Below are 26,809 nucleotides of genomic sequence, written 5' to 3' on the forward strand. Positions count from 1 at the left end.
TAATCCCAGCACTCGGGAGGCAGAGGCAGGTGGATCTCTGAGTTCAAGGCCAGCCTGGTCTACATAGTGAGTTCCAGGACATCTGGGGCTACAGGGAGACCCTGTCTTAAAAAGACCAAAAAAAAAAGGCTGAAATACAATCTTTTTTTTTTTTAACAGCAAATGGCACAAAGCCCTTAAAACTTGCCCAAGTAGAATATGAACCATTTAGAATTAGATATATGATGAATCAGGTCAAATATCCTGGCAACTGCATCACTAATAATTCTACCATAGTCTATACTATCTATACTATTAGTTCCCCTCCCTCCCTCTTGCTCCCCCCCATGTTTCATGGATGTGTATTCATGTGGAAGCCACAAGTAGACAGATGTTGACTGTCTTCCTCCACTGCTCTCCAACTTAATTTACTCACTTAGCTACACTGGTTGCCAGCAAAACCCAGGGACCCTCTCATCTCTGCTCCTAGCACTAGAGTTACGGATGAGCACAACACCACCTGGCTTTTCCGTGGATCCTGGGGAATTTGTGTGGCAAGGACGTTACCCACAAGACATCTTCCTGCCCCTATCATTATTCTCGCAGGCCCTACAGCAATGGCTCTCAACCAAGGATGATTTTTGCTCCTGCTCCCCAGGGGACATGTGGCAACATCTGGAAACACATTTGATTGTCCCAATTGGGGTTGTGCTATTCTGTATAATCAGAAGGAACCAAAGCCCAATTAGAAAATCACTTCTACAAATTTCTTTTCTCTCCTCATAACTTCCAAGGCCATCGTTTACCCTCTAGAAAAGAAATTTTCTAATTTAATCTCCTCTTGGACCCCCACTGCCACAGTCATGTGTGGTCTGGCTTGCCTACAGTCTTTAATTCCTTATCACAAACTGGCTTATTGAAGGGTTTCCTTTTTTATCTAACCATTTCTAGGTGAGGCTTCTGTTATTTCCATATTAAATATCTGAAATACAACCATCCCACATTCTTATTGATTACCACCTCTCCTAGGCTAGGTATTACATAAAACACATGCCCAGGGCTGGAGAAATGGCTCAGCAGTTAAGAACACTGACTATTCTTGCAGAAGACCCGGGTTTGAATACCAGAACCCATATGGCAGCTAATAACTGTCCATAACTCCAGCTCCAGGGGATCTGACAGCCTCTTCTGTCCTCCACAGGCATTGCACAACACAGGTGCACTTACCTACCTGCAGGCATAACACTCATACACATAAAATAAAAATAATAAATAAAATATTTAAAAAAAAACATGCCCATAAATTTTTTGTTTCTGGTGGGGTGTCTTCTTGAGACAGGGTCTTCCTGTAGCCCCAGCTGGTCTTGAACTAACTATGTAGACCAAGCCAGCCTTGATCTCACAGAGATCTGCTTGGCTCTGCTGGGACTAAGAGTGGTGTCACTATGCCCTGCAGAACCACAAATTTAACATAATCTTTTCTAGTAAATATTTGCATTTATGGTGACCTGAATTCATATTTTCATCACATAAAACTAACTGGCATTACACACACACACACATATACACACACACACACACACACACACACACACACACACACACACACCAAGGAATTCTTGCAGGCATAAGTGCTCCATTTCCAACAAGGAAAAGAAGAAGAAAATTCTTCTTCTTCTGTGGTGCTGGGCAGGGCTGCTCCTTCTGCTACATTAGAATGGCCATAGCTCATCTTTCAGACTGAAATTTCCCTGGTTCCACAATCCACAAGAGGAGCATAGCTCTCTAAAGCTCTTAGGAAATCTTTTATGACCACAGACAGTGGTCCAGGCCCTGAGAATCAATTCTACCTCCTGCCTCAGGGGCCCCGCAAACACATCTTCCTATATCCTACCCTCTCTAAAGGGATGTACAAGGGCATAGCAAAAGTGAGCTTCCAAATCTTTGCAAAAGGCTCTGAGAAGTCCCGCAGTAAAGAAACAGATATAACTATCTTCACCTCAACATTCCCAATCTTCCTAGGCCAGAAAACCATCCTCCCATAGAAAGCCAATGAACAGCCTGATCAGCTGATATGCTGCACAGAGATCCTGGAAGCTACCTGCACTTATTTCTGTCCTTCAGTGAAAACTGGTACTGAGGTGACAACCGTGCACTGATGATACCATGTTTGGATAAAGAAACCGCAGTCCGGGGCTAACACAAGAATCCAGTAAAGCTATTTAAATATAGGTAGCTAACAGTTAAAATGGTCATAAAAGCCTCTGAATGAAGAAATTCATTCCTGTAATAAAAAAAAATCCCATGAAAGAAGACATACATCACACCTGTGGGCTATAGAGAGATAAATTCACCAAGAGTTGTGATAAATGCTAAGACAGGGAGTAGGGCTTTGTGATTAATAACTCTCCATCTCTATCAAATTCTAAGACCATAAACAGGAACTCTAATCACTGTATTTATGATGACTATTTTACAGACAAAAATCTAAAATCAATTAATATATTTCTGATTATTATACTTCCTGTCCTCCCCAGGCATAAATCTAGTCTCCTCTTTAATGGGAGCTCAAAATACATCACTTATTCATCTTAACTCACAGTAAGCATTCAACAGTGCACTCCAGTGCCTTTGAATAATGAAAATGTATGTTTTCCACCTTTCACATTAGTAATTTATTAAAATAACTTAAAGCATCTAAATGCCAAGCAATTAATATCAAAGACACTTTAAACGATTCTAATACACAACACAATATACTCAACAAAGGGCAGCGCTGAATTGAAATGAAGTTTAAATAAATTATATTTTAGATTTACTTTCATGTAAATGTTCATTCACATGTGTGTCTATGTCCATGTATGCACAGTGTCCATGGAGTTCAGAAGAGGGTGTTGATCACCTGGAACTAGAGTTACAGGTGATTATGAGCTGCCTGAAGCGCATGCTGGGAATTGAACTCGGGTCCTCTGGAAGAGCCCCAAGCATTCTTAACCACTGAGCTAAGTCTCCAGTCCCTAAGTAAATTATTTACATAAGGATTTACGTATTGGAGCTGTCTGCATGAGGAAAAAAAAAAATTTACTGACTTAGTACACAAATAGCATCAAGTATTTAAGGAAGCCAAAAGGAAAGAGGGGTTAAAGACCACAGCTTAACATTCATTTCACTGAAAACTATTAACTATGGAAACCTGGGCCCGATGACACAAGCCTGTAAGCCCTGTTAGTCAGGAGGCTGAGACAGAAAGATGGCGAGTTCAAGGCCAGCCTGTAAAACTTAAAAAGGAGACAGGCCTCAAAACTAAAAGCAAAAAGAGGGCTGGGGACATAGCTCAGTGATAGTTTGCTTATAATGCACAAGGCACTAGGTTCAATCCCAATACAACAAACATGTACAGTTCTGTAATTCTTCTGATTTCTGAATAACATTTTAATAATTGATGGTTATTATTGTTTTTACCTAGGAAGCCATTCTAATATAATGCTGGCATTAAATATCCACTTGGAATAGGAACCTAGTTTCCTTCTTATTGTGCAACACCTTCCCTCCATCAGAGAAATATAACATTCCTTTCTATCTACCAGTGAAGATCTGGAAAAAAAGCTGTATCATCCAGGGAGGTAAACTCAAAAGCTCACAGAGCAAACATAAAGCAAAAAGCACCTCAGAAAAATGAGATCTCTTCAACAGCACTGACTGATGAAAGTCTTTTTGAATAACTATGCAATTGAGAAAGAATTCAGGGTGGGGGGGGGAGCTAAAATAAAGTTAGCATTTCTTTGGGGAGAAAAGTCTAATGTCCATGACCTTCACATCAACAGTTCCTGGACTAGAAGACGTCCACATGTCAAAACAGTGGGGGCCAGAATGGTGTATTCATACACGATTTGAATGGACATTATCAAAAATTTGCTAAGATGCTAGCATTCCAATTTGAAGAAAATTCATTTCTGAGTGAGCCTGGGATCTGAATGATCTCACACCTTTTCAAACTCATCAATCCCCCACCGGCACACCTGGGGGTCTACAATGAATATCAGGATAAACATATTAGATTTTGGTATGTTTAACCTGAACAGCCAGGGGGCTGCTGCGGGTCCTAAATTTTCATTTTCCAAAGAGAAGAGAAGAAAATAGAGTTTGGGTTCCCTGGAGACAGGGACCATATGATTCCTAGCTTTAAATTCAAACTTGTACACGAAATCTGGGGACTGAGCTGGTATAAACAACGGCCTGTCATATGGGACGTTAAGGGCAACAAGACATGTATAGCTAGCCTAACGTGCTTAGGCCTATCTCAGTGTAGTGCCTGCTGATCTGTAATAGAGGCGAGGGATCTATTCCAGTGGTATTGTGGTTACTGTTACAACACTTATGTAACTCAAATATGAAGGTGCTGGTGCTTGACAAGAGGCTGGATGATGATGGCCTGCCAATCACCACTCTTAGTTCACCTTCCATTTCTGCTCCCCCTCTCAAGGGTTATCCTAAGACAACGCTATTCCCTTCTCAACCCTGAAGAGTCTTGCCAAGATTTACGATGGGGAAACTATAAGGTTCTCATGCTGCTACAAGAACTTGGCCAACGAAGCTCTTCAGGTCCTCCACAGTTGGTAATACTAACATGCATATTATGTCATAATAACTTCTTAGATTAAAGAATTAAAGAATTGACGCATGGAAGACTGGTCATTGGGGACCATGAAGTAAAACAATAATAATAAACGCAATCTCCCATATCTTGCTGCAGGACAGCCGTTATTCATTGCCCCTAGGAGACACATGTAGATTCTTCACTATGATGAGAAATGGGACTCATGCACTTAAAATCTCCTATATAGACTTCTGGAGTGGTCAACTCCAGGCTCTCCATTAGTACTGTCAAGGCTCAAAAGAAGCCTAAACACCACATTGCCCACTAAGACTCTCTAAATCATAGCTATCCCTCTGCTGGGGACACGAGAGTGACACAACAGGCCGATCCCTGGAGCTTCGCGACCAGCCAGCCTACCCAAACCAGTTACTTCCAGGCTTAATGATGGCAGCTGTCTCAAGAAAATGAAGTGAAAAGCACTGAGGACACCTGGCATCAATCTCTAGCCTTCATGCACATACACACACGGTGCACATGGATGTACATATACACATACCAAACCACATACACACATAAAAATCTGGACGAGTAACTGGCTACAGAGTTGAACTTACAGCATCATGCTGACTGATGGCCCCTAAACAATAAATCCCAGTGGTCCTCTAGCACAGGTTTCCCAAATTTAGATTTGTTGGTATTTGGACCAGGTAATCCTTTCTTATGGTGAACAATATCCTGAGCCTCTATCCACTAAAAACCAATTGGTCAGCAAACCATTCCCAGTTGCGATAAACAGTGTGTTCAGACTTCATCAAATGTTCCCTAAGGAAACTAAACAGTCCCAGTCAAGAGCTACATCTCCAGTCCAATGCAATACTCATATTCAGAGGCAGAATGCTGAGGCAAAGGGTTCCCACTGAAGCCTCACTACGATTAGCAGAATGATTTTAGGTACATCATTTAACCCTTCTGAATTCCATTGTGGCTGTCCCTTTTGGCATTGTCTGCAATGCCTACCCTGCATACCCTCAGAGCTCAGTCCTCATTATGTAGGCTGGCAAAGTCAGGGGATGGGGATGGAGAAAGAAGAGGAAGTGGCAGTGGGAAGTGGGAGGACCTCATTTGCCCTCAGCCCTCCCTACACCAACACTCTGCTTTGAAGCACTACATGGGGAGATTATGTATCATTCCACATGTGCCTCACTGTCTACCTCCACCATATAGTGATGGCGCTTTCTGCACTTGGTGTCCTATTACAGTTCTGACCCTGTCACCTAGCCAGTGTGTGATAGGCATGCTCAGTGAATGACTCAATGAAACCAACCTCCACCCGACTCACTACATTTCTGGTTTACTTAACCAAAGATTCAGAATCTTTGTTTAAAAAAATTAATTAATTAATCAAAAAAATTAAAAAAAAAAAAAAGATGTTCAGGAGTTGTAACTTAGTTCGGCTTCCAGAGTCCTACAAAAGGAAGGGACAGGGCAGGTTACAAGCAGTCTTTGTATACTTAAGAGTGTCCTTGTATATTTGGAACACTGTAGAAGCTTTCCAGAATGATCTTAAATCAACACTTGAATCTAATGTTTTCCATTGAGGAGAATGTCTGAAGGTGTCAAACTGTCCAACTCCCCAAACATAGCTTCAGTGGTGGGAGCAACAGAGAGGGACTGTAGGCATCAGTTGTTAGAAGAGGCTGACTTACACTGCAGGGAGCCATTTCCTGGGAAAGAGCGCATCTCAAGAGATTGCCATGAACATCAAATAAAACAGAGCAATTAAGCCAGTGCCTGGGACAGAGTCCACGCTCAATAAATGTCAACCTGCTGACTACTCTTTAAGGTCTCCATCCTCTGAACAGTGCCACCCAAGAAAACTCTCTAGAAGGATGAAAATGCTCGACATCGTGGTGCAGCAAAGGGCTACCTCTGAGTACCTGTGGCTACTGAGAACTTGAAGTTTGCCTTGTGGAATTAATTGAATTTTAAGCTTGCTTTAAATTCACTGAAATTCAAATAGTCACATATAACGAGTGGCTACTGTAATGGATATCAGAACTCAGAATATTGTAAAGGATTCCAAACCACAGCTTTATTGTGTTACTTACAGCCATGCCAGTCCTGGGAAACCAAAAGTAAACCTTTGTTAAACCTTCCTCCCATAAGTGTTATCAGGGAACCCAGAATGGTGACTGACCCTGTGATCCCAGTACTCCAGAGCCTGAGGGCCCAGGCTGGGCTACACAGTGAGTTCTACACCAGCTCGAGCTACAGGTAAGTCTCAAAAACTCATGAAGTTAAAAATAATTTTAAAAAAAATGTCATCAGGCTTCCTAGTCTTTAAGGCTTGGGAAAGATAACAAAGGCAGCAGCCACCGCAGACTGGTACCCAGCAGCCACTCAACCTGCTATTGTTGGAGTTGGGGCAGACTGCCGGCCAACTATCCTAATGTCGGTGATTGGGTGAAGCAGGAACGTGTGACTAGATCTGGACAATGGAATATGAGGGTAGACTGGCTAGTGTTTGGGGTGCTTTGGGGAGCATTTACAATATTTGCTCTTAAAAGGAAACAAAAGCGGAGATGGCTCAGTGGGTAAATGCTTGTTATAAAAACATGAAGGCCCGAGTTTGATGCCTAACACTCATAAAAAGCCTGGTGTGGCAGGGTGTGACTGTAATCTCAGCCTTAAAGGTAGAGACAGAAGAGTCAACAGGTGAGCTTAATTCCAGCATTCAGGAGGCAGAAGAAGGTGGATCTCTGTGAGTTCAAGGCCAGCTTGTTCCACATAGTGAGTTCCAGGCCAACTAGGGTTACAAATCACCCTGTCTCAAAGAAAAACAGTAGTAGTAATAGTAGTAGTAGTAGTAGTAGTAGTAGTAGTAGTAGTAATTTGAAGATGGATAGAAGGCACCCAACAGTGACTTCTGGTCTTGTCCTGGTTTGCTTTCTGTTATTGTGATGAACACCATGACCAAAAAGCAACTTCGGTAGGAAAGTGTTTATTTGGCTTAAACTTCCAGGTCACAGTCCATCCCTGAGGGGATGTCAGGGCAAGAGTTTGAGCAGAAGCTGATGCAGAGAGCATGGAGAAACGCTGGGAGTGTCCAGGCTACTGTTCTTACATAGGCCAGGCCCACTAGCCTAGGATGGCACCAGCTGTAGTGGGCTGGGACATCTTGCATCAATTAGCAACTGAGAAAATGCCCACAGACATGCCCACAGGCCAATGTGACCCAATCAACTCTTCAGTTGAGGGTCACTCTTTCCAGGTGTGTCAAGGTGACAACCAAGGTGAGCCATCACAGCCATCGAGAGAGAGAGAGAGAGAGAGAGAGAGAGAGAGAGAGAGAGAATACTTTCTCTTCTCTGACCTGTATAACTCCCCTGTTTGACCTCTATAACTCCTGAAACCATATCAAACATTAAGGACTGTTGGGGCTGGGGCTAGAGAGATGGCTCAGTGGTTAAGAGAACTGGCTGCTCTTGCAGAGGACCCAGGTTTGAGTCCCATCACCCACATGGTGGCTGACAACCATCTGTAACTCCAGCTCCGTGGGATCTTACGCCCTCTTCTGACCTCCTCAGACACTGCACAACATGTGTACACTTACATGCATGTAAGCAAAACACTCATACACATAAAAATAATAAATATTAAGAACTACTAAGGAAAATATTAAGTAAAGTGATGCTGAGGACCTGAAGGGTGACAAAATGAGAAGATGAGGCATGGCTTCAAGATGGCAGAACAGGCACAGGGAGGCCACCCAGAGGTTATCTTGAGCTGCTTGAGATAAAAAAAAAAAAAACAAAAAAAAACAAAAAAAAAAAAAACTGCCCTTATTTATTAAGCCACCTATCAGAGGTCTTTTCTAGAAAGTAAAACTCATCCTACAACAAATTCTGATATTTAACCATGCTCCTGGAAATGAGTTCTGTGTGACTTGGAGGGGATGAGAGAGCCGGGGACAGGAAGACACCACTTTGTAATTCTGCCAGCTGCAGGCTACTCCAATAACAAGGGAAAGCTAATCCTGATCTGCTGTCTGGCACAGCGTGTGAGCAGTCCAATTGGCCTGAGTGTAAAAACTTCCTTTTCACACCCTAGTGGATGGTGAGAGGAAGGGCAATCTTGCCCTGAAAAAAGGATGTCATAAGATAGCTCATTAGGAGGTGGTGTAAGAAGTAAAAGCCAAGGGACCTTCAAAAAAGTGTCAAAAATCACTCCTCAGGAGCAGACTGTGGGCTATGTACTTAACAACAGTGTGAAGAAAATAGCTCCCATTATCACAGCAGGTCCCAGAGCCAGAAACCTGTCAAAAGACCCGGTAAGGCCTTACATTTTGTTTTCTTACTAAAATTTTCCAATGACAATCAATACTGACTATACTAAGGATACCACTAAAAGACCAGGGTCCTAACACTAGGGCCTCAGGGGAAGGGTAGGACAGAGAAGAAGGCCATGCAGGAAGAAAACAGGCCAATGACAATTGGATCAGATCTTCTAAATTGTACCTCTGAGAGCACAGGGTCTAGAGGACACTTCCTTTCACCAAGAGGATGGCCTTCTAACAGAGAATGGGAATCAACAGAGCCGGGAAATCACAACCAGTTACTTTCCCCACTCTACAGAAGACCTCAAGATCAATTCCAGTGAAGCAGTGTGACACATCCAAAAATATCACCAAGCTAGCCCCATCAGTCTTGGAAATCCCCTCACCATAATAAGCTGAAATGATGTTTAAAACATTTAAGAAAGGCTGACGAGACAGCTCAGTCAGTAAAGTGCTGGCTTTGCAAACACAAGGGCATGAGCTCCTTTCTCAAAAATCACATAAAAAAGTCTGGAGGTACAGAGGGGTGGAAGGTTGTGGCTCACAAGCCAGGCAGCCAGGTCTCAACAAAAAAAGTGTGGTGCCTAAGAAACAATGCCCTAGGTCGTCCTCTGGCCTCCACATGCATGTAAACACAAGCAGGCAGACAGACAGACAGATAGACAGACAGACAGACAGACAGACAGACACACACACACACACACACACACACACACACACAGCCCAAAGCAGAGACATACAGGGCTTGGCAGAGGATTGGTGGGGCGATAACACTGTAGGATCCTGAGAAGACCTCCCCCCAAACAGTAGAAGTTTAGTTTCTAGGGTTTATTTACATGGCTCTATCAGAGCCACCACATACATTGAACCAGAGTTTCTGAATCCGGACCCTAAATATTTTCCTGTCTTTTAACCCTATTGAAGGACATTCTCCAACCTGAGGAGGTTTTCATAGCTCACGTTACTTTCTTTAACTGTCTGGCACATACTGGGATTTTCCAATGTTTTTGTGGTTGGGATATTTCCTACAGAAGAAAGTTGACTTTGCCATATTAGAATGACAGTTGTAACACTATTTAGATAAAATTTTTCTTTAAATTGGCCGAATGTTTATAAAATCTTAAATGAAATTTAACAGGAAATTTAACATACAAAAACATAGCAGTCTTGCCAGATAGGAAGGGTACCAGGAAACGATGGAATCAACATTCTGAGATGCTCTCCCAGCTAAAGACTGAGGCCAGACAGATCTCTCCTTGTGATAAAAATACACTAGCAAGCAACAGAGAGTTGGTAAAGACTTATTTGTGCCAAATCCTGAATTTCTCCTTGACTGAAAAAAATACATGAAAAAATGATTATTAGGTTTGAAAACTGGTTATTGCTCCTACAGCATAAAAATCACATTCAATGTTACACTCACTGAAAATATTATTTTATACTATAGTGATGTCAGTGAGAAGTAAAGGGTCCTGATGTTACTAAAAAGAATATTTCAAGAGGGAACATTCGGGGCTCTCTCAGTGCAAAGGGACCTGTTGCCAAACCTGACAATCTGAGTTTGTTTCCCAAAACCTACGGTGAAAGGAGAGAAACAACTCAAGAGGTTGTCCTCGGATCTCTATAGCCACAGACATACTTATATAAATGTAATAGAGATTTCTTAAATAACGAAGAAGGTAAGAGTCAAAGCTGGACCTGGAAGTGCATGACTGTAATCCCAGTTCACAAGCACATGGCCAACAAGGGAGAGACGGACAAGAGAGTGTTGAGGGGATAGCGCAGGTGAGCAAAAACCAGAGATACAGTCTATGAAAACATCATCATGAAACCTGATATTCTGTATGATAACTTTAAAAAAAAATTAGGGCAAGGTTCTAAATTATGTGCCATTATGTTCTAAACTACACACTATTGTTTTTCTCACCTCACCCAAGACCTCAGATACATGATACAAAAGAGGTTTGGTAAAAGAAACAAGATAGGAGATAATCTTACAGCATGAAAACCAATTAATGAGAGTTCTTTCTGTTGTTCATTTCAAATAGGACATAAAACACTAGCTTTTAGCTTAACTTGTAAATGGGGGTGGGTGTTGCATTTAAATAAATGAAGAAAAAATTTGGTCTTTGAGCATACAACAGAGGTACTTATTCCAGTAACAATACGACAATCCTGAAAGTTCGTAATCCAGTCAAAAGAGCACTCCTTTATTTTTGTTTTACATTGCTACCATGACCACCTCACCGAGAAATGACAAGAGAAGGAATGGAAGTCCAATTCAGCTTAATAACTTCAACAAGAAAAAGGCCAATACAGTGGTACTTAGAATGATATATACCAACAATATTTTATTTGTCAACGAAAATGCTATATAACATACCTTAACAATGTCCAGAGGGAAGGACAAAATGTTCCCTCATCTTCTATCACCAGAAAGTGGGTTTTATGAGCCAAATCAGGTATAATAAATGAGTAATTTTGTTAGGTGTGAAAGACAGACCTGTACCCTTTAAGTAAATCGCACAGCACATGAGAATCACTGCTCTGTGGTTATTAGGCTAGCACTGGGATAGATATACTTTTCCTTTGAGTGATTAAATTAATCAAATCTTCTCACCCACAGTCCCCCCCCACTTCTCCCCATGAAGTCAGTTTCAAAGGAAAAATACCATCCTTTCAAATTTATAACTAGGAAAAAAGATGGTTTGACTTTGATTCATCACAGATATGAAAAGCATATACTTATATATAACCCTGTGCCTTGTGAGGACCTACTAAATTTATGGATTAATGAATATAAGGATTTATGTTATGTCAAAGTAAATATTGACCTTATCTCTGCATGGGTCAATATTTACTGCTTTGCTCAATAAATCTTGATGTTCATTTTCAAGCTAAGTCAATATCAGTTCATTAATTTCTGCACGGTTCATATCAGCATTTTATAAAATTCGAATTGCCACTGAAAATGTTTCACCTAAAAAACTTGGATACAGTCAATTAAAGAGACAAAACCACCTTTGATTCCCTTCTGGCTTCCTTAATTTCTAGGGTCCTCCTCCTGACTTTCTATACTCCAAATTGTTGAAAAGGGAACTGCCTGAATGAAGGTCATACAACTCAGCAATCTATCCTAAAGTAAAACAATCATTTTCAAAAATATGTGCATATTTCTTTAAGAAACTAAAGCACTCTAGATATAGATCTATGATATCTATTTTCAGAATGTAAACATGAAGTGACAACACCCTTCACTCTCAATGGGACCCGATGTGGTCTGCACACTCCTCAGTCTAGTCATTAACATCAGTCACCTCACTATCTATCTGTATTATATGAACACACATCGTTGCCCAGCCTACTTTGTTTTGGTGGGTACTAAATGAGCATTTCAACACAAGCATTGCATCTCAAGTCCTATTGAAGGCTGTCTAGACAGTCGTAACACAGTGCCACTTTGAGACATGCACAAATGGTTCTCAAAGGTAAGTGCCTAAAAGCACTTGCACTGATGAAAAATTATCAGTATTCATTCTTGGGTCAGTGCGATGACTCAGCTGCTAAAGGGGCTTGTTGACAAACTTGACTTCCTAAATTCAATCCCCAGAACCCATAAAGTTGCCCTCTGGGACACATAGAGACATATTTGTTGCCCCAAGAAACAGCAACAAGTGAAATTTTTCCCTCTGATATCACTGGGTACCAAAAGCAGTTTTGGAAAATACTTCATCTTCCTCTAACAGGTCAGTTCGCAGCTCAGCCATATGGTCATTTACTCTCACAATGCATGGTAGGGTCCATCACCTTTATAAACTCTACAAAACTATCTCTGGAGAGATGTTGCCAAGAAACTTTAGAATACAGGTTTGTTATTTACTTTATTTTCATGTGTATGAGTGTTCTACATCTATGTAAGTTCAGCTGTGTGTACAATGCCCAAGGAAGCCAGAAGTGGCTGTCAGATCCCCTGGAACTAGAGTTAGAGAAAGTTGTTGACCCCCAGGTGGCTGCTGGGAACCGAATTCAAGGGTCCTCTGCAAGAGCAGCGAGAGCTGAGCCATCTCTCCAGCCACAGAACTAAGGTTTCATGTTTTTTCATTTATTGTTAATTGTTTTTAAAGAAAGAAGAAGAAAGGAGAAGGAAGGCAACAAACAGAAAATTGGAGTTGGGAAAACTTGTTTTAAATAATCAGAGGGCACAAGCCAAACTTTACCAAATATTTCAAAATGCTCATTTTCACACAGGAATCATGGTGAGTGGGACCATTTGGCCCTTTCTTTATGGTCACAAGATTCAATACAAAGGCAGCACTATACATATAGGAATATAGCTTGTTCTACAATTTACTCCTGACCTGAGACCCTCCTAGCCTAAAACATTTAGGTAAGAACACGGAAATACTGCAGGAGAGATGCTCAGCAGTTAAGAGCACTTGTTGCTCTTACAGAGGACCCAAGTTGGGTTTCTAGCACCCACATCCAGGGGTACCACTCCAGCTCCAGGAGGACCCAATGCCTCTGACCTCCATGGGTACCTGCAATCATATGCACATACCCATGCACAAACACACACGAAAACACATAATTAAAAATATAAGGATTGATTACAGAATTTCTACTTAAAGGAAATAAAATCTAAACATTAGAAATATGAAAAAAACAACATGTCATATCTCGATAGGATCAAGTTCAATTTTCCAAAATTCCTAAAACCAGCCTACCACCTGCTTCCGGTTTACTCATTTTAGATGAAATGCAATGCCATCGACAGTCACCCCAGGATCATCCTGGATAATTAATCTTCCATGTCCAAACAGTAATGAACCCCTGTGGGCACTTTCCTTCACAGTCTCAAAGCGCAAAGGTAAGCCTCCTCGGTATTAACCCTGCTGTTTGTCACACTGACCAACCCTTAACCCTGCCACCAGTGGCCAAACTCAGACATAAAACCAACTGCCACTCATTTCCACCCAAAATCCTCTAAGGCCCTGTCCATCAGCTATAGAAAGAAGTTCCTGGAGGCTGGAGAGATGACTCAGCAGGTAGCAGCATGTACTGCTCTTCCAGAGGACCCAAGTTCAGTTTCCAACACCCACATCAAACAGATCACACACCTGTAACTCCAGTTCCATGATCTCTGGCCTCTTATACTCATGCGCATACAAACACACATACACATAATTAAAAGTTCTGGGTCACTAGAACACGTGGGCATCCTGCAACATCCAGCATCTTCCTCTTAGATTTCTGTACCCTACCATGAGCTCCAGACTTACTTAGCTGCTTCTACTTCCGCAGGTACTTTCCAGAGCATTCCATGCCTCCAGGTCTTTGCACATTCTGGAAAATAATACCCACTGTACAGATAATTCCTGGCAGAGAGTAAGCAGTTCAAACCATAGCAGACAACTTTGGCTTCAAAGCTACAAGCAGATTTAAAAAGGTGTGTAGAAAAGATGGGCTTTCACTGTCAATAACAAAGGTGCTAAAGGAGTTGGATCAATACTGAAGATCAAGGCAGGGGCGCGCACTGAGCTGGCACATGGGAAGAGGAACTGAAGGCTGATGAGATCCCTACCCATCTCTGAGCCAACCAGGAAGTGTCTCCTGCAAAGACAAAATTTAGGGAAACGACTCCCTAAGAGAGACTCTCTGTAGGAGGCCTCAAGAGAAGGGCAAACAATATGGCAGTATTAACGTTAAACCTCCCTGTTCTAAGGCACATTCCATTCTTCCCGTGACAAAAGCAACCTTCTGTAGGCATGTGTATTTTGATTTACCCTGTACAGACATTCTTAAAAATAGGCATGGAAATGTAATTTTAAAGAAGTTAATTATATCTTCAGTTCACAGGGGAGCTCATTACTTAAAGGGCTCCAAATGCAAAGTCTTTTGTAAATCACCCACTCTTCTATCTCAGTTAATGGCAGGCGCCCCTTAGTGAGCGCTGAGGCTTAGGCTCTGGTAGGTGACCTTCAGTGATCTGTCCACCCAGCTGCCCACTTGAAAAACAGACACTGAAGCCTGGCCTGATCCCAGAACTTGGGAAGCTGAGACAGGTGGATCATGTGTTTAAGGCCAGCCTGTGCTATATAAGGAGACTCTGTCTCAAAAAAGGCATGGAATTTGCACAAAATGAGACACTCTGACACAATGCAGGAAAAACAAGGAAAAAGCTAAAAGCTATAATTATTATCCTCAAAAAAAAATCTACTTAGCAAAGGAAATGAGCCACACACATTCCCACACAGACATGTGCCAGGATTATAAAACAAGATGCCTCTCTGAGCAAACGGTGGTATAAAATGTAACCAAGACCAAAGAAATAATATGGCTAGTCCAGGACAGAAATCAAAAATGCCCCTAGGTGCTGACATACGTAACACTTAATCCTCAAAACAATCCACGAGGTAAGTCTTTCCATCCCCATTTATAGTTGAGAAGGCTGTCAAGTCCAAGAGAGTTGGGAAAGAACTTAGACGTCCCCTGGCCAAGGAGGAAAAGACCCCACCTGACCTTCATTCTGTTCAACGATACAATGTCTCACAGGGGCCACAGGAAATTCCAAGCTTTCATTCTGGGCTCCTCCAAAGATTAGCTATTTCTCCCCCACTGTACTGACTCACAGAAGTTCTTCACACATAACAAACTATTTGAGATGCAGAAAAGGATGGGGTGAAGAAGGACACAGCACACTTTCCTCCAGACATCGGAGGCAGGGGACAATGCACACAGGTCTCTGAAGATACTTCAGAGTTCCACTTGGACTTGCTCCAGGTTTGTTTCTTAAAATTTCTCTTTCTAACAGCCGTGACCAGTCCAATATATGTTAGTGTGTGTGTGTGTGTGTGTGTGTGTGTGTGTATGTGTGTGTGTAAAAATTACAAAAGCTCTGAGCAAACTTCAAAATTCATAAACTGTCATCATCTGAAGTAACAGGAAAATATCTACTTCTTAGCTGGGTTAAATTTTCAGAGGAGAAATTGTTTTATTATTTGTAATGAGATACTTATAATGATTGCAAATTTTCTGGTATAATTCTACCTAAAAACAAAGAAACAAACAAAAAAATCATAGACGCCATTTCCTTTCCCCCATCTATGTTGGCATAATGGAAAAAAAAAAAAAAGAATCCCAAGATAAAAAAAGGAATCTTGAAATTACATTGCTATCACACATAGTACACAACAGTATCTAAAGGTCCACTTCACACTTTAGATGATGTTTCCACACTGAATGTAGATATTGTGATCCTTTATTACAGCAACTCAAAGCAAGAACCAGAGGTAAGCCATCTTTGGACAGATGACCACAATAAGTCTGTAACAGGCTCCTCAAGCAACAGTCCTCTATGCTGAAGCTGTAATTCACCAAAGAACTGTTTGATAAGGCTATGGAAGGGCAACTTTTCTAACAGACCAAATATAAACATGGATCTGTATTATGCTAAATACGTCAATGGAAATGAAATAACAAGGCTCATCCTGCACTATTAATGAACCATGGTAGCAACCCAGCCCTAAGAACAAGCTAGGTTAGCTCAAAACCTCACAGAATTCTCTGCAGTGACTGGTGTGGGGTGGCAGGGAAAATGACAACAACATCATTTGCCAAATGCCACCCAATGCAACAGCTACAGAAGGAAGAGGACACAGCAAACAGTAACTTAGAGCAGCAACAAGCATGCGTTTTTTAAAAATATTTTACTTATTATTTTTTATTTTATGTGCCTGAGTGTATATTGCCTACATGTGTATAAGTGCACCATGTCTTGCAATGTCCCCAGAGGCTGTCAGATCTCCTGGAACTGGAGTTACGGACGGTTGTTAGCCATCATGTGCGTTCTGGGAACCAAACCTGGGTCCTCTGGAAGAGCAGTCAGTGCTCTTAACCACTGCGCCATCTCTCAGCTCCCCAAGTGCTTTCTTGACCTATTCCAAAGCACAGTGCATTTCACTTGTCTTCTCTCCTCCAAATTCCTTCCAAAAGCTGGACAACGACAGTGGCTCCACAGGCTTGCTAAGGATATTCCAGCTGAGGAGGAAAACCAAAGCTGTCTTCTCCAGTCCTTGGGCATTCACTTAGGCAAGGCAGGCATTGAATTTGAATGTGAGCAGAGCGTGAGGAACCTTTTCTATAAAAGGCTGGATGGTAATATCCTCCTTTTCCAATGAAAAGTCAATCAAGAATTTTTAACTCTGGGAGATGGCAAAATTGCTCAGTGGGTAAAGCACTTGCTGCCCACACCTGATGACCCGACTTCAATCCCTGAAGCTCAGGTCATGGGGGAGGGGAAGAACTGATTCCCAAAGGCTGTCCTCTGACCTCCATATGTGTAATTAAGCACACATAAACACACAGACACACATGCACATGTCATACATATACACAATAATACATAATATTTAAAATTCTTATCTCTGTAGTCATAGCACAGTACCACAGACAACAGGCAAAGTAATGAGTGTGCTGGAGCCAGTAAACTTTCATGTACACAGACTTCAGCCCACAGTTTTCCCACCTCGAAGCTCAAGGATTCTTCCCTAAACCCTCATTCCCAAACCACAAAGGGACAAAGCTTGCTGTAAATTTGCCCATGCTAATCTCACTTAGCTCTCCATTCTAACTGCAATTACTCACTGTCAAGCGGGACTACCCAAGGAGAATTCTAGCAACAGCAGCGAATGGGGTAATAGCTCAAGAACAGCGAGTAGAATGGGTACTTGATGACAGAGACTATGCTGAACGTTTCACACACGTCATCTCCAATGTGCCCCAAACACTTGATAGGGAAATGCTGTTACTCTCCCGGGTGGATAAACAGAGGCTCGAAGCAATTAAAAGACCCTCCAAAATCATAATCAAATGAAATCAAGGTTGGAACCTGGGTCTATCTATATCAGCACAAATCTAATATTCTCACACACTACACCCCTAAAGGACAAATGGCAGTATTTTAAGAGGAACTAAATGCACTGAAGAATTGCAGGCATGATGTTAAGATCTGGCCCACTAAACTGATCTTTCAAAGTAGCCTAATTCACCTTTGTTAAATTTAAAGACATTTCTCCCAATACAAACCCTTTCTTTATTCAAGCTATGAGTTCAGGTCAGCTGGGACTACAGGGAGCCCTTGTCTCAAAAAGACAAAAAAAAAAAGTATCATTTATACCTCCAGTATATCCCAGGAGTTATAAGAATCCCACATGAAGGGATGGAGACATGGCTCAGAAGTTAAGAGCACTGGCAGCTCCTACAGAGAACCTGGGTTCAGCTCCCAGCACCCATATGGCAGGGCAGCTAACAAACATCCATAGCTCCCAGTTCCAGGGATCTGGTGCCTTCTTCTGTCCTCATCAGGCATTGCACACATGGATACACTTAAACACACATAGGCAAAACACATACACACATAAAAATGAATGCAGGACTTAGTTTTTTTAATCCCACATCTAATCTGCTGGGGTTTATGGCAGCAGCCTAAATAAAGTGTCAAAAGTAAAAGACCCCCAACTCTTCCCCTTTCCTGCTGTTACTATATCCATTGGCCAAATGCTAAGCAGTATCTGATGAGCCTCAAGTCTTCTTACCCAGAGAACCAACACTGAACCACCCACATGAAAGGATTGCTGTGGGATTCTCCAAAAGACTGTTTCCATGTAGGAAGACTATGTAGTGGCGAAGTCTCCCGAACTCAAAAATCCAAAGATTGTAGACCTCAGCTTGTGAGGCAGGTCACTGTTAAAACACTAAATCCTAAAACCATAGCATGAAATCCCCCTTAGGGTGAATATCCTGATCAGTCTTAGTCTCTAGCCTCAAGGCATTTCATTTGTGCAAAGATTCCAAAATTTCAAAGACTGCTGCCACCCCCCCAAACTTGGACAAGAAGTCCTCAGCAGAGACATGAACTCTGTCTGTTCCTTCCCTTATTTTCATCATTACACCTCACAAGTAGCTGGACCGATTCCTCCAAACTGGTCCTATCCATCTGGAGGAGTCTTCCTATCTGAATTCCAGGGCAATGCAGGGTAGCAATTTATCAAAACAAGAATTGACAAATTATAGCCTGTGAACATTATCCAACTGGCTACCTGTTTTTGCATAGCCTGTAATGGAAGAATGCTTAAACTTTTATAAATGCTTGGTTAAAAAACAAAAAAAGAGGGGCTGGAGAGATGGCTCAGCAGTTAAGAACATTGAATGTTCCTGCAGAAGACCCAGGTTCGAATCCCAGCACCCACATGGCAGCTAACAACTGTCTGTAACTCCAGTTTTCAGGGGATCTGACGCCCTCTTCTGACCTCCACAGGCATTGCACAACACGGGTGTACTTACACACATGCAGGCAATACACACATACACAAAAACAAAAATATAAATATTTTGAAAAAACAAAAAATAGTGTTTCCTTATATCATAAAAATCATGTAAGCCTCAAATTCCTGTCTTTAAAAAAGATATCAGCAGAACACAAACAGGCTCTCCAGTATCATCTAGGGATGCTTTGAACGGCAGTGGCAGAGCTAAGGGCTACAATAAAGTCCCTACATCCTGAAAAGTCTAGGGACTTGTTATCTGGATCTTTCCAGACAAGCGACAGTGTATCTATCCCTAAACTTGAAACGTTACTGTCTCTGTCCTAGTTTGCCTTCAATTGCTGATGAAAACACTGACCAAAACCAACTTGGGGAGGAAAGGGTTGATTTTATCTTACATCTCCTAGGTCACAGTTCCTCACTGAGGGAAACGAAGGCAGGAACTCAGGGCAGGAACCTGGAGCATAGACTATGGAGGAACGCTACCTACTGGTTTATTCCCCTGGCCTGAGCTCAACCTGCTTTCTTATACAATACAGGACCACCTGCCGAGGGGTGGTACTGCCCTACAGTGGGCTGGGCCTTCCCACATCACTCAATAATCAAGAAAATGCCCTACAGACATGGCCAGAGTCAAGGAAATTCCCCAGTTGAGCCCCCTCCCCCAGGTGTGCCAAGTTGACAACCAAAGCTATCCAGCAAAATCAGCCTTTCAGCTTGTAGATGCAGAATCCGAATCCAGACACAAAACTCGGTGACTCCAGAGTTGACTTATACCCACTAGAGGTTAGGGCATCAATAATGGCCCTATGCAAAGACACCAGCACTCATGTCCCCTCCTGCTTGAGTAATGGGAGAAATTTCAGGCCTTTGATTTCTTCACTGCCATTTGCAATCTGAGCAGTGGCTGGCCTATAACTTCCAATTTCCTGCCTAACAGCATTATTATTCTAAATTGATGAACTGTAAATAACAGGCCACTTTATGCCACTGAGTACACAATGATAAATTTTCTTTGCATTTCTTGGCAAGAAACTATATGTATGTAATTTTGGCCTCCATCTCCCAATTTCCTTCATTTATCAGAAATGGTGACAAAAAAAGGCTCTAATTAGATCATTCTAATCACAAAGAACAGGTATGATGGAAGACTTCACAATTGCTATCTGTGAGCAGCAAAACAAAACCTAGTCTGGCCATTCTCCCTGCAGGGGCAGGAGATTTATCAGTAGACAAAAGAATGCAAAAAGCCAACAGATAAGGTGTAATTAAAGATTCAACCTATAAATTTTACACTGACATAAATTTAACAAGATTTGCAGGGAGAAATTTGGGATTTTAAAGGAAACCATGAGTAGAAAGCGGATTCTTTCAGTTCTAAATGCAATAACACTGCATAATACATAGATTAGGAAGAGTAATACTTCGTACCTCTGAGCTCTTTCAAACAAGGAATTTGCATTATTCAGAACCACAGTAATTTCAAAGTGGTCTACTTTCTGCGTATTTTCCTCCTTAATTTGCTATAATCCATTATCCATAAAATGTTGAGTTTTAATGTCTCTTAAAAATAACAATTCACCTGGTGTATTTCTTAAGCATAATCCAACAAGATCTCTAAATGTGAGAAAATTATTTCCAGTATAATATTCATTATAATTATAACAATGCTTTCCCACTTCACTGACTCAAAGGCTCAAAGTAAAAATAAAAATGAGCTGGACATATATATGGCAGAAAGCAGGAATAAATTCAACCAACAAGACTGCACTGGAAAATAAAGTTACATTTCTTGGACAAACGCAGAAGACCACACTTGCTATCTGGTGCTTTGTAATGGTTAGCAGACATTACTCGTAGAGACAAGCCTCATATTTTCTGCTCTCTGAAATCAGGGCCACTGCAGACAGAAAGGACAAAGTTCTGTTTTTCAGAAAGTTACAAGTTTGGTACAATAACTCATTAACAAGCAAAGTTCAGGAACTAATGCAAATTGAGGGGAAAAACAGGTTGGAAAAACAGGTGGAGGAAGAGCCATAAAAGTGCTTAACAACCTTGAGGAAACCAGGCTTGAATATTTCAACTTTTAGCAAAGCAAAAAACATTTGAACAGGGCTCAGATGAGCCTGATGGGTTTTTTCACCTTGAGGTCAGGTATGTTAACCAGCGCAAATCCACTCACCTGAGTAGGCCCAGTACGGGTCCCCAGAAGCCTTGCGCCTGCGAATCTGCACTGAGCTGCCTTGTCTATTCTCCTGCAGGGCCCCGACATAGCCTTCGGTCAGTGCTGGAAGAGAGGGAGAGCACTGTGAGATACTCATAGGGCTTGGGACTGGACACAGGAAGGATACGGAACACAACTGCCCAAGGAGCTCTGCAGGAGCACAGGCTAAGAGCAATACCTCCTCATTTTAGCCAGGTGGGGTAGCTTGTGTCTGCAGTCCCAACGCTTGGCAGGCTAAGTCAGGAAGATTGCCACAGGTTCCAGGCAAGCTAAGCTCCAGAGTAAGACCCATTGCAAAGAATTAAGAACTATTCGAAAATCCAAAGACATTAACATGATCACTGAGCCTTTTTGTGTGGTTTTAGGTTGTGGGTTGTGTGTGGTTTTGTTGTTAGTTTTTGTGCGTTTGCTGGCCTGAGGGCGGGGGGCATCACCACCACTGTGCTGGGATTACAGGTGAGAACAGCGCCCCCTAGCTCTGAATGTAAGTACCCGCTATGCATTATCCTATTTATTCTGCAAAGCACCACCAAGTAGTCAAATACAAAGGCCCCTGTGATAAGCAAGGAAGCTTCAAAAATAAAGTAATTTTCTGTTGCCCGAGGTCAGATCACTTGTAGAACTGAAATATTTGGATTCTAACATGAATGAAATGTGTGTGCTAGATGTAAAGGCTGGGCACATTTCCTCTTCACAGAACTGGAGTCACTGTATCTGTGCTTACAGGTGGAGGAACTCAGGTTTAGAGACATTAAACTCATCCCAGAGCACCCAGGTAAGTACACAGGAAAGCTGAGCATCAAACATCTCTACATCAAAACTAGGGCCTTCCCTACCCAAACCCAGCAAGATGTGAAGCCCAGGAGACTCCCTGGGGGGTGAATACTTGGGCCACCCAAGAGTTTCCAGTGGTACCAAGGACACAGAAAATGAAACTGTGCGCAAACAGCGATGCTCAAAAAAGAAAGAAATGCTTCAAGACACACTTCTGAAAACTCAAAATGAATCCAGTTCAAGCAAAAGGATCCCTCACCGTTATGGAGAGTAACCGTCTGCCGGCACCAGCATTCAAAACCCTTCCCTCCCAGCCTCGGTATCGGATGCAAATTACCTCCGGTGGCGAGCCCACACCTGAATGCACCCATGTATACAAAGACGCATCCCACAGGTGCCCAGATTCCAAATTTAAATAGAATTATACTCGAATAATACTCACCACCCGCCTATGTTACTATTCAAATGCGTCCAAACAAAATCAAGTATGCTTTTAGAAAGCAAAGAAAATGATTTCAGGAGATTGTACATTTAATTTAGGTTGAGGGTGGCAATGGAGAAACACAATAGATTCTCTATCCAGACGAGCCAGTAAGAATATGGCGATGGCATTAGCTTTGATGAGAATGAGAGCGCCAAGGGAGAAAAAATGAAGAAACACAGTCTTACACTTCAGTTGCAAAGAGTAGCTTTAAGACATGTTAGCAGGGCTTGGAAAGAGATGAGCCCTTAGAGAAAAATGGGAATGAAATAAACTCCAAATGCACATTTGAAAAGTAAACCTGGTATCACTTTCATCTACTCCTTGTTCCCGAATGATAAAGTAAAATTCTAAGCCGCTGCTCATTTTAAAGTGCAAGGAAAATTTGGGCACTTATCATCCAGTTCATCCTGCAATCCTGCAGAAAAGCCACTCAGAGCATCAGGAAGTTGACCATTCCAAGCTAAAGATCAAAACAAAACCTTTCCCCTCTTCCACTCTCCCACCACTAAACCATTGCTAAATAATTAGCTGCTAAGCTTACATGCTTTCTGTGCATATGGTAAACTTTTTACAGTATCTCTTTACTGTGTTACAAATAAGCCCCCCAACTTTTACCTCTATATCAAGACAATAAGTAAATCATATAGCCCTGCCAATTTGACCAATAAATGTAGCTTCCATCAGGACTTGTGGTAGAGCCTCAGTTTTCTGGTCAATAAAATGAAACCTAAATGACCAACCCAACAGTATCAGAGTTTAATCTGATACCTGGTTGGATGCATAAGACCCTGTAGCTACTTAACTGGCTACAGTGAAATTAATTAGCTACGGTGTAATGAATGGACTGCTGGATTGCCTGAGCTGTAGTTCATTTGAGCTGTTTAGTTTTTGGTTTTGTTTGTTTTGTTTTCTTTGTAGAAAAGGTCTCATGTAGTTCAGGGTGGCCTCAAACTTCTGATCCTCTGGCTGCTACCTCCCAAGTGTTAGTTGAAATTACAGATATGTAAAGTACCTCAACACCCAGTTTATGAAGGGCTGGAGTCTGAACTTTGAGCATATTTGGCTTTCAGCATGCGAAGCAAGCACTCTACCTATTGAGCTATTTGTCCAGCACCGCTTAAGTTGTTTTCTATGTCTCACTCTCCTTTTTCTATAAAAGATGTCTGATCTCACTGTTGGAATCTCAGAACGTGCTCTGGGTATTTGCTGGATTCATCGACCATATTTTATTTTCTCCTGCTCCAGTAAACTCTACTAAATTTTAATTCTTTACTTCTAAAGGTGTTTAGACATGGGGCCATGAAGGTGCTGGGACCCAAAGTGTTGGAGGAAGATAAAGTACAGGATCAACAGAGAAGCTGGACAAACAAAACAACACAAAAAACTTGGGAGCCAAGCCAGGGGGCAAAACCTATAGATCAATTCTCTTGACAGCATTAAACCCTGGATACAGAAAAGTTGAAGCCAGGCCTACCCAAACCATTATAGTTAGAGAGTTACATGGACTGATAAGTTAAAACTGTTTTCTGTCATTTGTATGCCAAAGGTCCCATAAAGACAATGATGGTATCCTTTAAACAGTCATTTTAACTTCTGATCAGTTTCTGTATATATAAATGGCCACTGTTGTAATAGAGGTCTGATTATCAACCCAGGACTGAGCTTTTTTTGGGGGAAAGGGGGCATGGACATAAACTTCCCTGGACTACAAGCCTTGAAAATAGAATTGTTTTGCAGTGGGGCCCAGATACAATAACTTTTTTTAATGTCCTAGGTGATTTTTTTTTTTTTAAACAATGAAGACAGGCAAAACCATCACCTTCTTGGTCCACTGCCTCATTTCAGAGCTACTTACTGCCCACATGTCAGAGACAGTAACCTCTGAAAATAAGCAGGAAGCAAGGATCAGAGAACTTAACAATCGATTCTTCAGTGATGCAACTCAGCAATGAACCAGGAGCAAAGCATTCTATCACTAGGAACCACATTTTTTTTCCAAAGATAAACTATTCATTAAAGGTGATAACATGTAGTTTTCCTTTTTTATTGTGTCAATGAGTAATGTGGGATTACTTATCCCAGCCCCAGATAAGAATGAAATCATCAGTGACTGGTACAAAGGAAAACAAATTTGAAACCCTCTCCTCAAATGTGTTTTGAGCAAAGATGAGGTGATTGTTTAAAAGATGTTTTTAAAAACTAGTATTTGAATAGCAGTCAAAATGTATCTGTAATATATTAAGTAACTTAGTGTTTCATTGGCAAGAAACAGAGGTTTGCAAATAGTAACAGTCTGTGGCTCCCAAGTAAAGCTACAGAGTCAGCACACCAAATTCAATCAATTTTCATTCTCTATCCTCTCCTAAGCTCAAACAGCCAACCAGAGGCAGCATGGCACTGATATGGTAAGGCTATGAATCATGCTATTGATTTTCAATATCGCCTGTGCAGAAAATTAAATTATGCAAATGCATGCCTTTACGGATCCTTACCTTAATGTGAAACTCGGTACTTGCTTATGTCAGCAACTTAATTACACAATTAAAAATGGAACATGCTTATGAGAATGTGTGGTTTCACTCTTCAGAACAGACAGTAAATGTAAATCTGCCTATGGTTATCATTTGACTAGCAAGAGAGAGACAATAGTATTATGGAAACATAAACTCTAGCAAGTTCTATGGCAGCAAGGTCTTATGGTTTATGGGCATGCAGTCAGCTGAAAACTTGGGAGGGCTTTTCATTCCACTATAAAGTTACAAGTTATTGGAGCAGTTAGGTACTACACAGAGAAGCTCAGCAGGATACATGGATATGGATATATACTCTTCTGAAAGAGGTCAACTCTGCTGTCATTGTAAGCAACACACACATATTCCCAACAGGCTAGTAAACTTGGGTATGAGGAATTTCAAACTCAAGCAGTCTGGATTACATAATAATGAAATGGGTTTAAAAGGGAGGAATCTAGCTGTTCCCATCTTACAGGAGAATCTGAGTCTCCTGATTCTGACAAGATGAAAGTAGAGATTTCAAAACCAATAGTATTAACTAGCCAATGATGCTTACATCTCACTCAGCAGGAGGAATCTTAAGTCAACTTGGTTGCTAGGCAGAGTGAAATGAGTGACAGGCATTTTCATCAGGGAGTTTTTATAAACTCTGTCTCCTCTCAGAACTTCTACTGAGCCTACCTCATTTCCAGCCTGAAGCGAAAAAGATAAAAATGTTTCAGACCCAAAGGCCCCATCCTTTTCTATAAAAATATCTTATGAGTTCCCTACTACTGAAGACATCAACAACACAGTTTCCAATGTGCATGATTTAATTTCCCAAAGCTACTGGACATAGTTTATAAGAATAACTGTTTTTACTCTGGGAATATAAAAGCAGATGTGTTACCCATCTGCCTTAAGTGGGTCTTCAGGAGGCTTCTGTGTAATCAGCACTCTTGGAGTTTCACAGAAATGTTAACTTCAGGAAAGCAACTTGAAGTTTTGTTAACTCTCCTGTGTTAATTTGCAAATGAACATTTTTCCTTCAAAAAGCTCTGTTTGTCTGAACAATATATTAAATAACATTTTTTACATGACTTTTCTCTTTAAGAAAAGATTTATTTTTATTTTAGTATATGTGCCCACCATGTGTATGCAGGTTTCCGGGGAGGCCAGAAGAGGTCCTCAGATCCCCCCAGAACAGTTTATGAGCCAGCAGACATGGGTGTTGGGAACAGAACTTGGTCCTCAGGAAGATCAGCATTCTTAACCACTGAGCAAACCATCTCACCAGCCTCAGATGTCTTTTCTTATGTTTTACTGTTAAAAGCAGGGGTTCTCTGAGACTGTAAGAAATACAAATCAGGGCCAGAGAGAAGGTCCAGCGGTTAGACACGCTGGCTGCTCCTGCAGAAAACCCAGGTTCAAATCCAAGCACCCACATGGCTGCTAACAACCACCCATAACTCCCATTCCAGGAGTTGACATCTTCTTCTGTCCTCCACAGGAACTTCAGAACATGGGTGCACTTACATATATACAGGCACAGTACTCAGATACATAAAAATAAATAAATAAATAATAAATAAATAAACAAA

General features: G+C 41.5%; 1 protein-coding gene across 2 annotated transcripts in view; it reads right to left on the reverse strand.

The window, feature by feature from the left end:
* Positions 1 to 26,809, reverse strand: part of Ptprg (protein tyrosine phosphatase receptor type G) — a 766,544-nt gene that overhangs the window by 551,432 nt on the left and 188,303 nt on the right. For both annotated transcript variants that reach the window (XM_008827507.3, XM_008827508.3), the window contains exon 2: positions 21,417 to 21,521. In XM_008827507.3, the coding sequence (XP_008825729.1) occupies positions 21,417 to 21,521 (105 nt within the window). The remainder of the gene's footprint in view (positions 1 to 21,416; positions 21,522 to 26,809) is intronic.

Source organism: Nannospalax galili, unplaced genomic scaffold (assembly GCF_000622305.1).
Source record: "Nannospalax galili isolate Female #2095 unplaced genomic scaffold, S.galili_v1.0 scaffold91, whole genome shotgun sequence".
NCBI lineage: Eukaryota > Metazoa > Chordata > Mammalia > Rodentia > Spalacidae > Nannospalax > Nannospalax galili.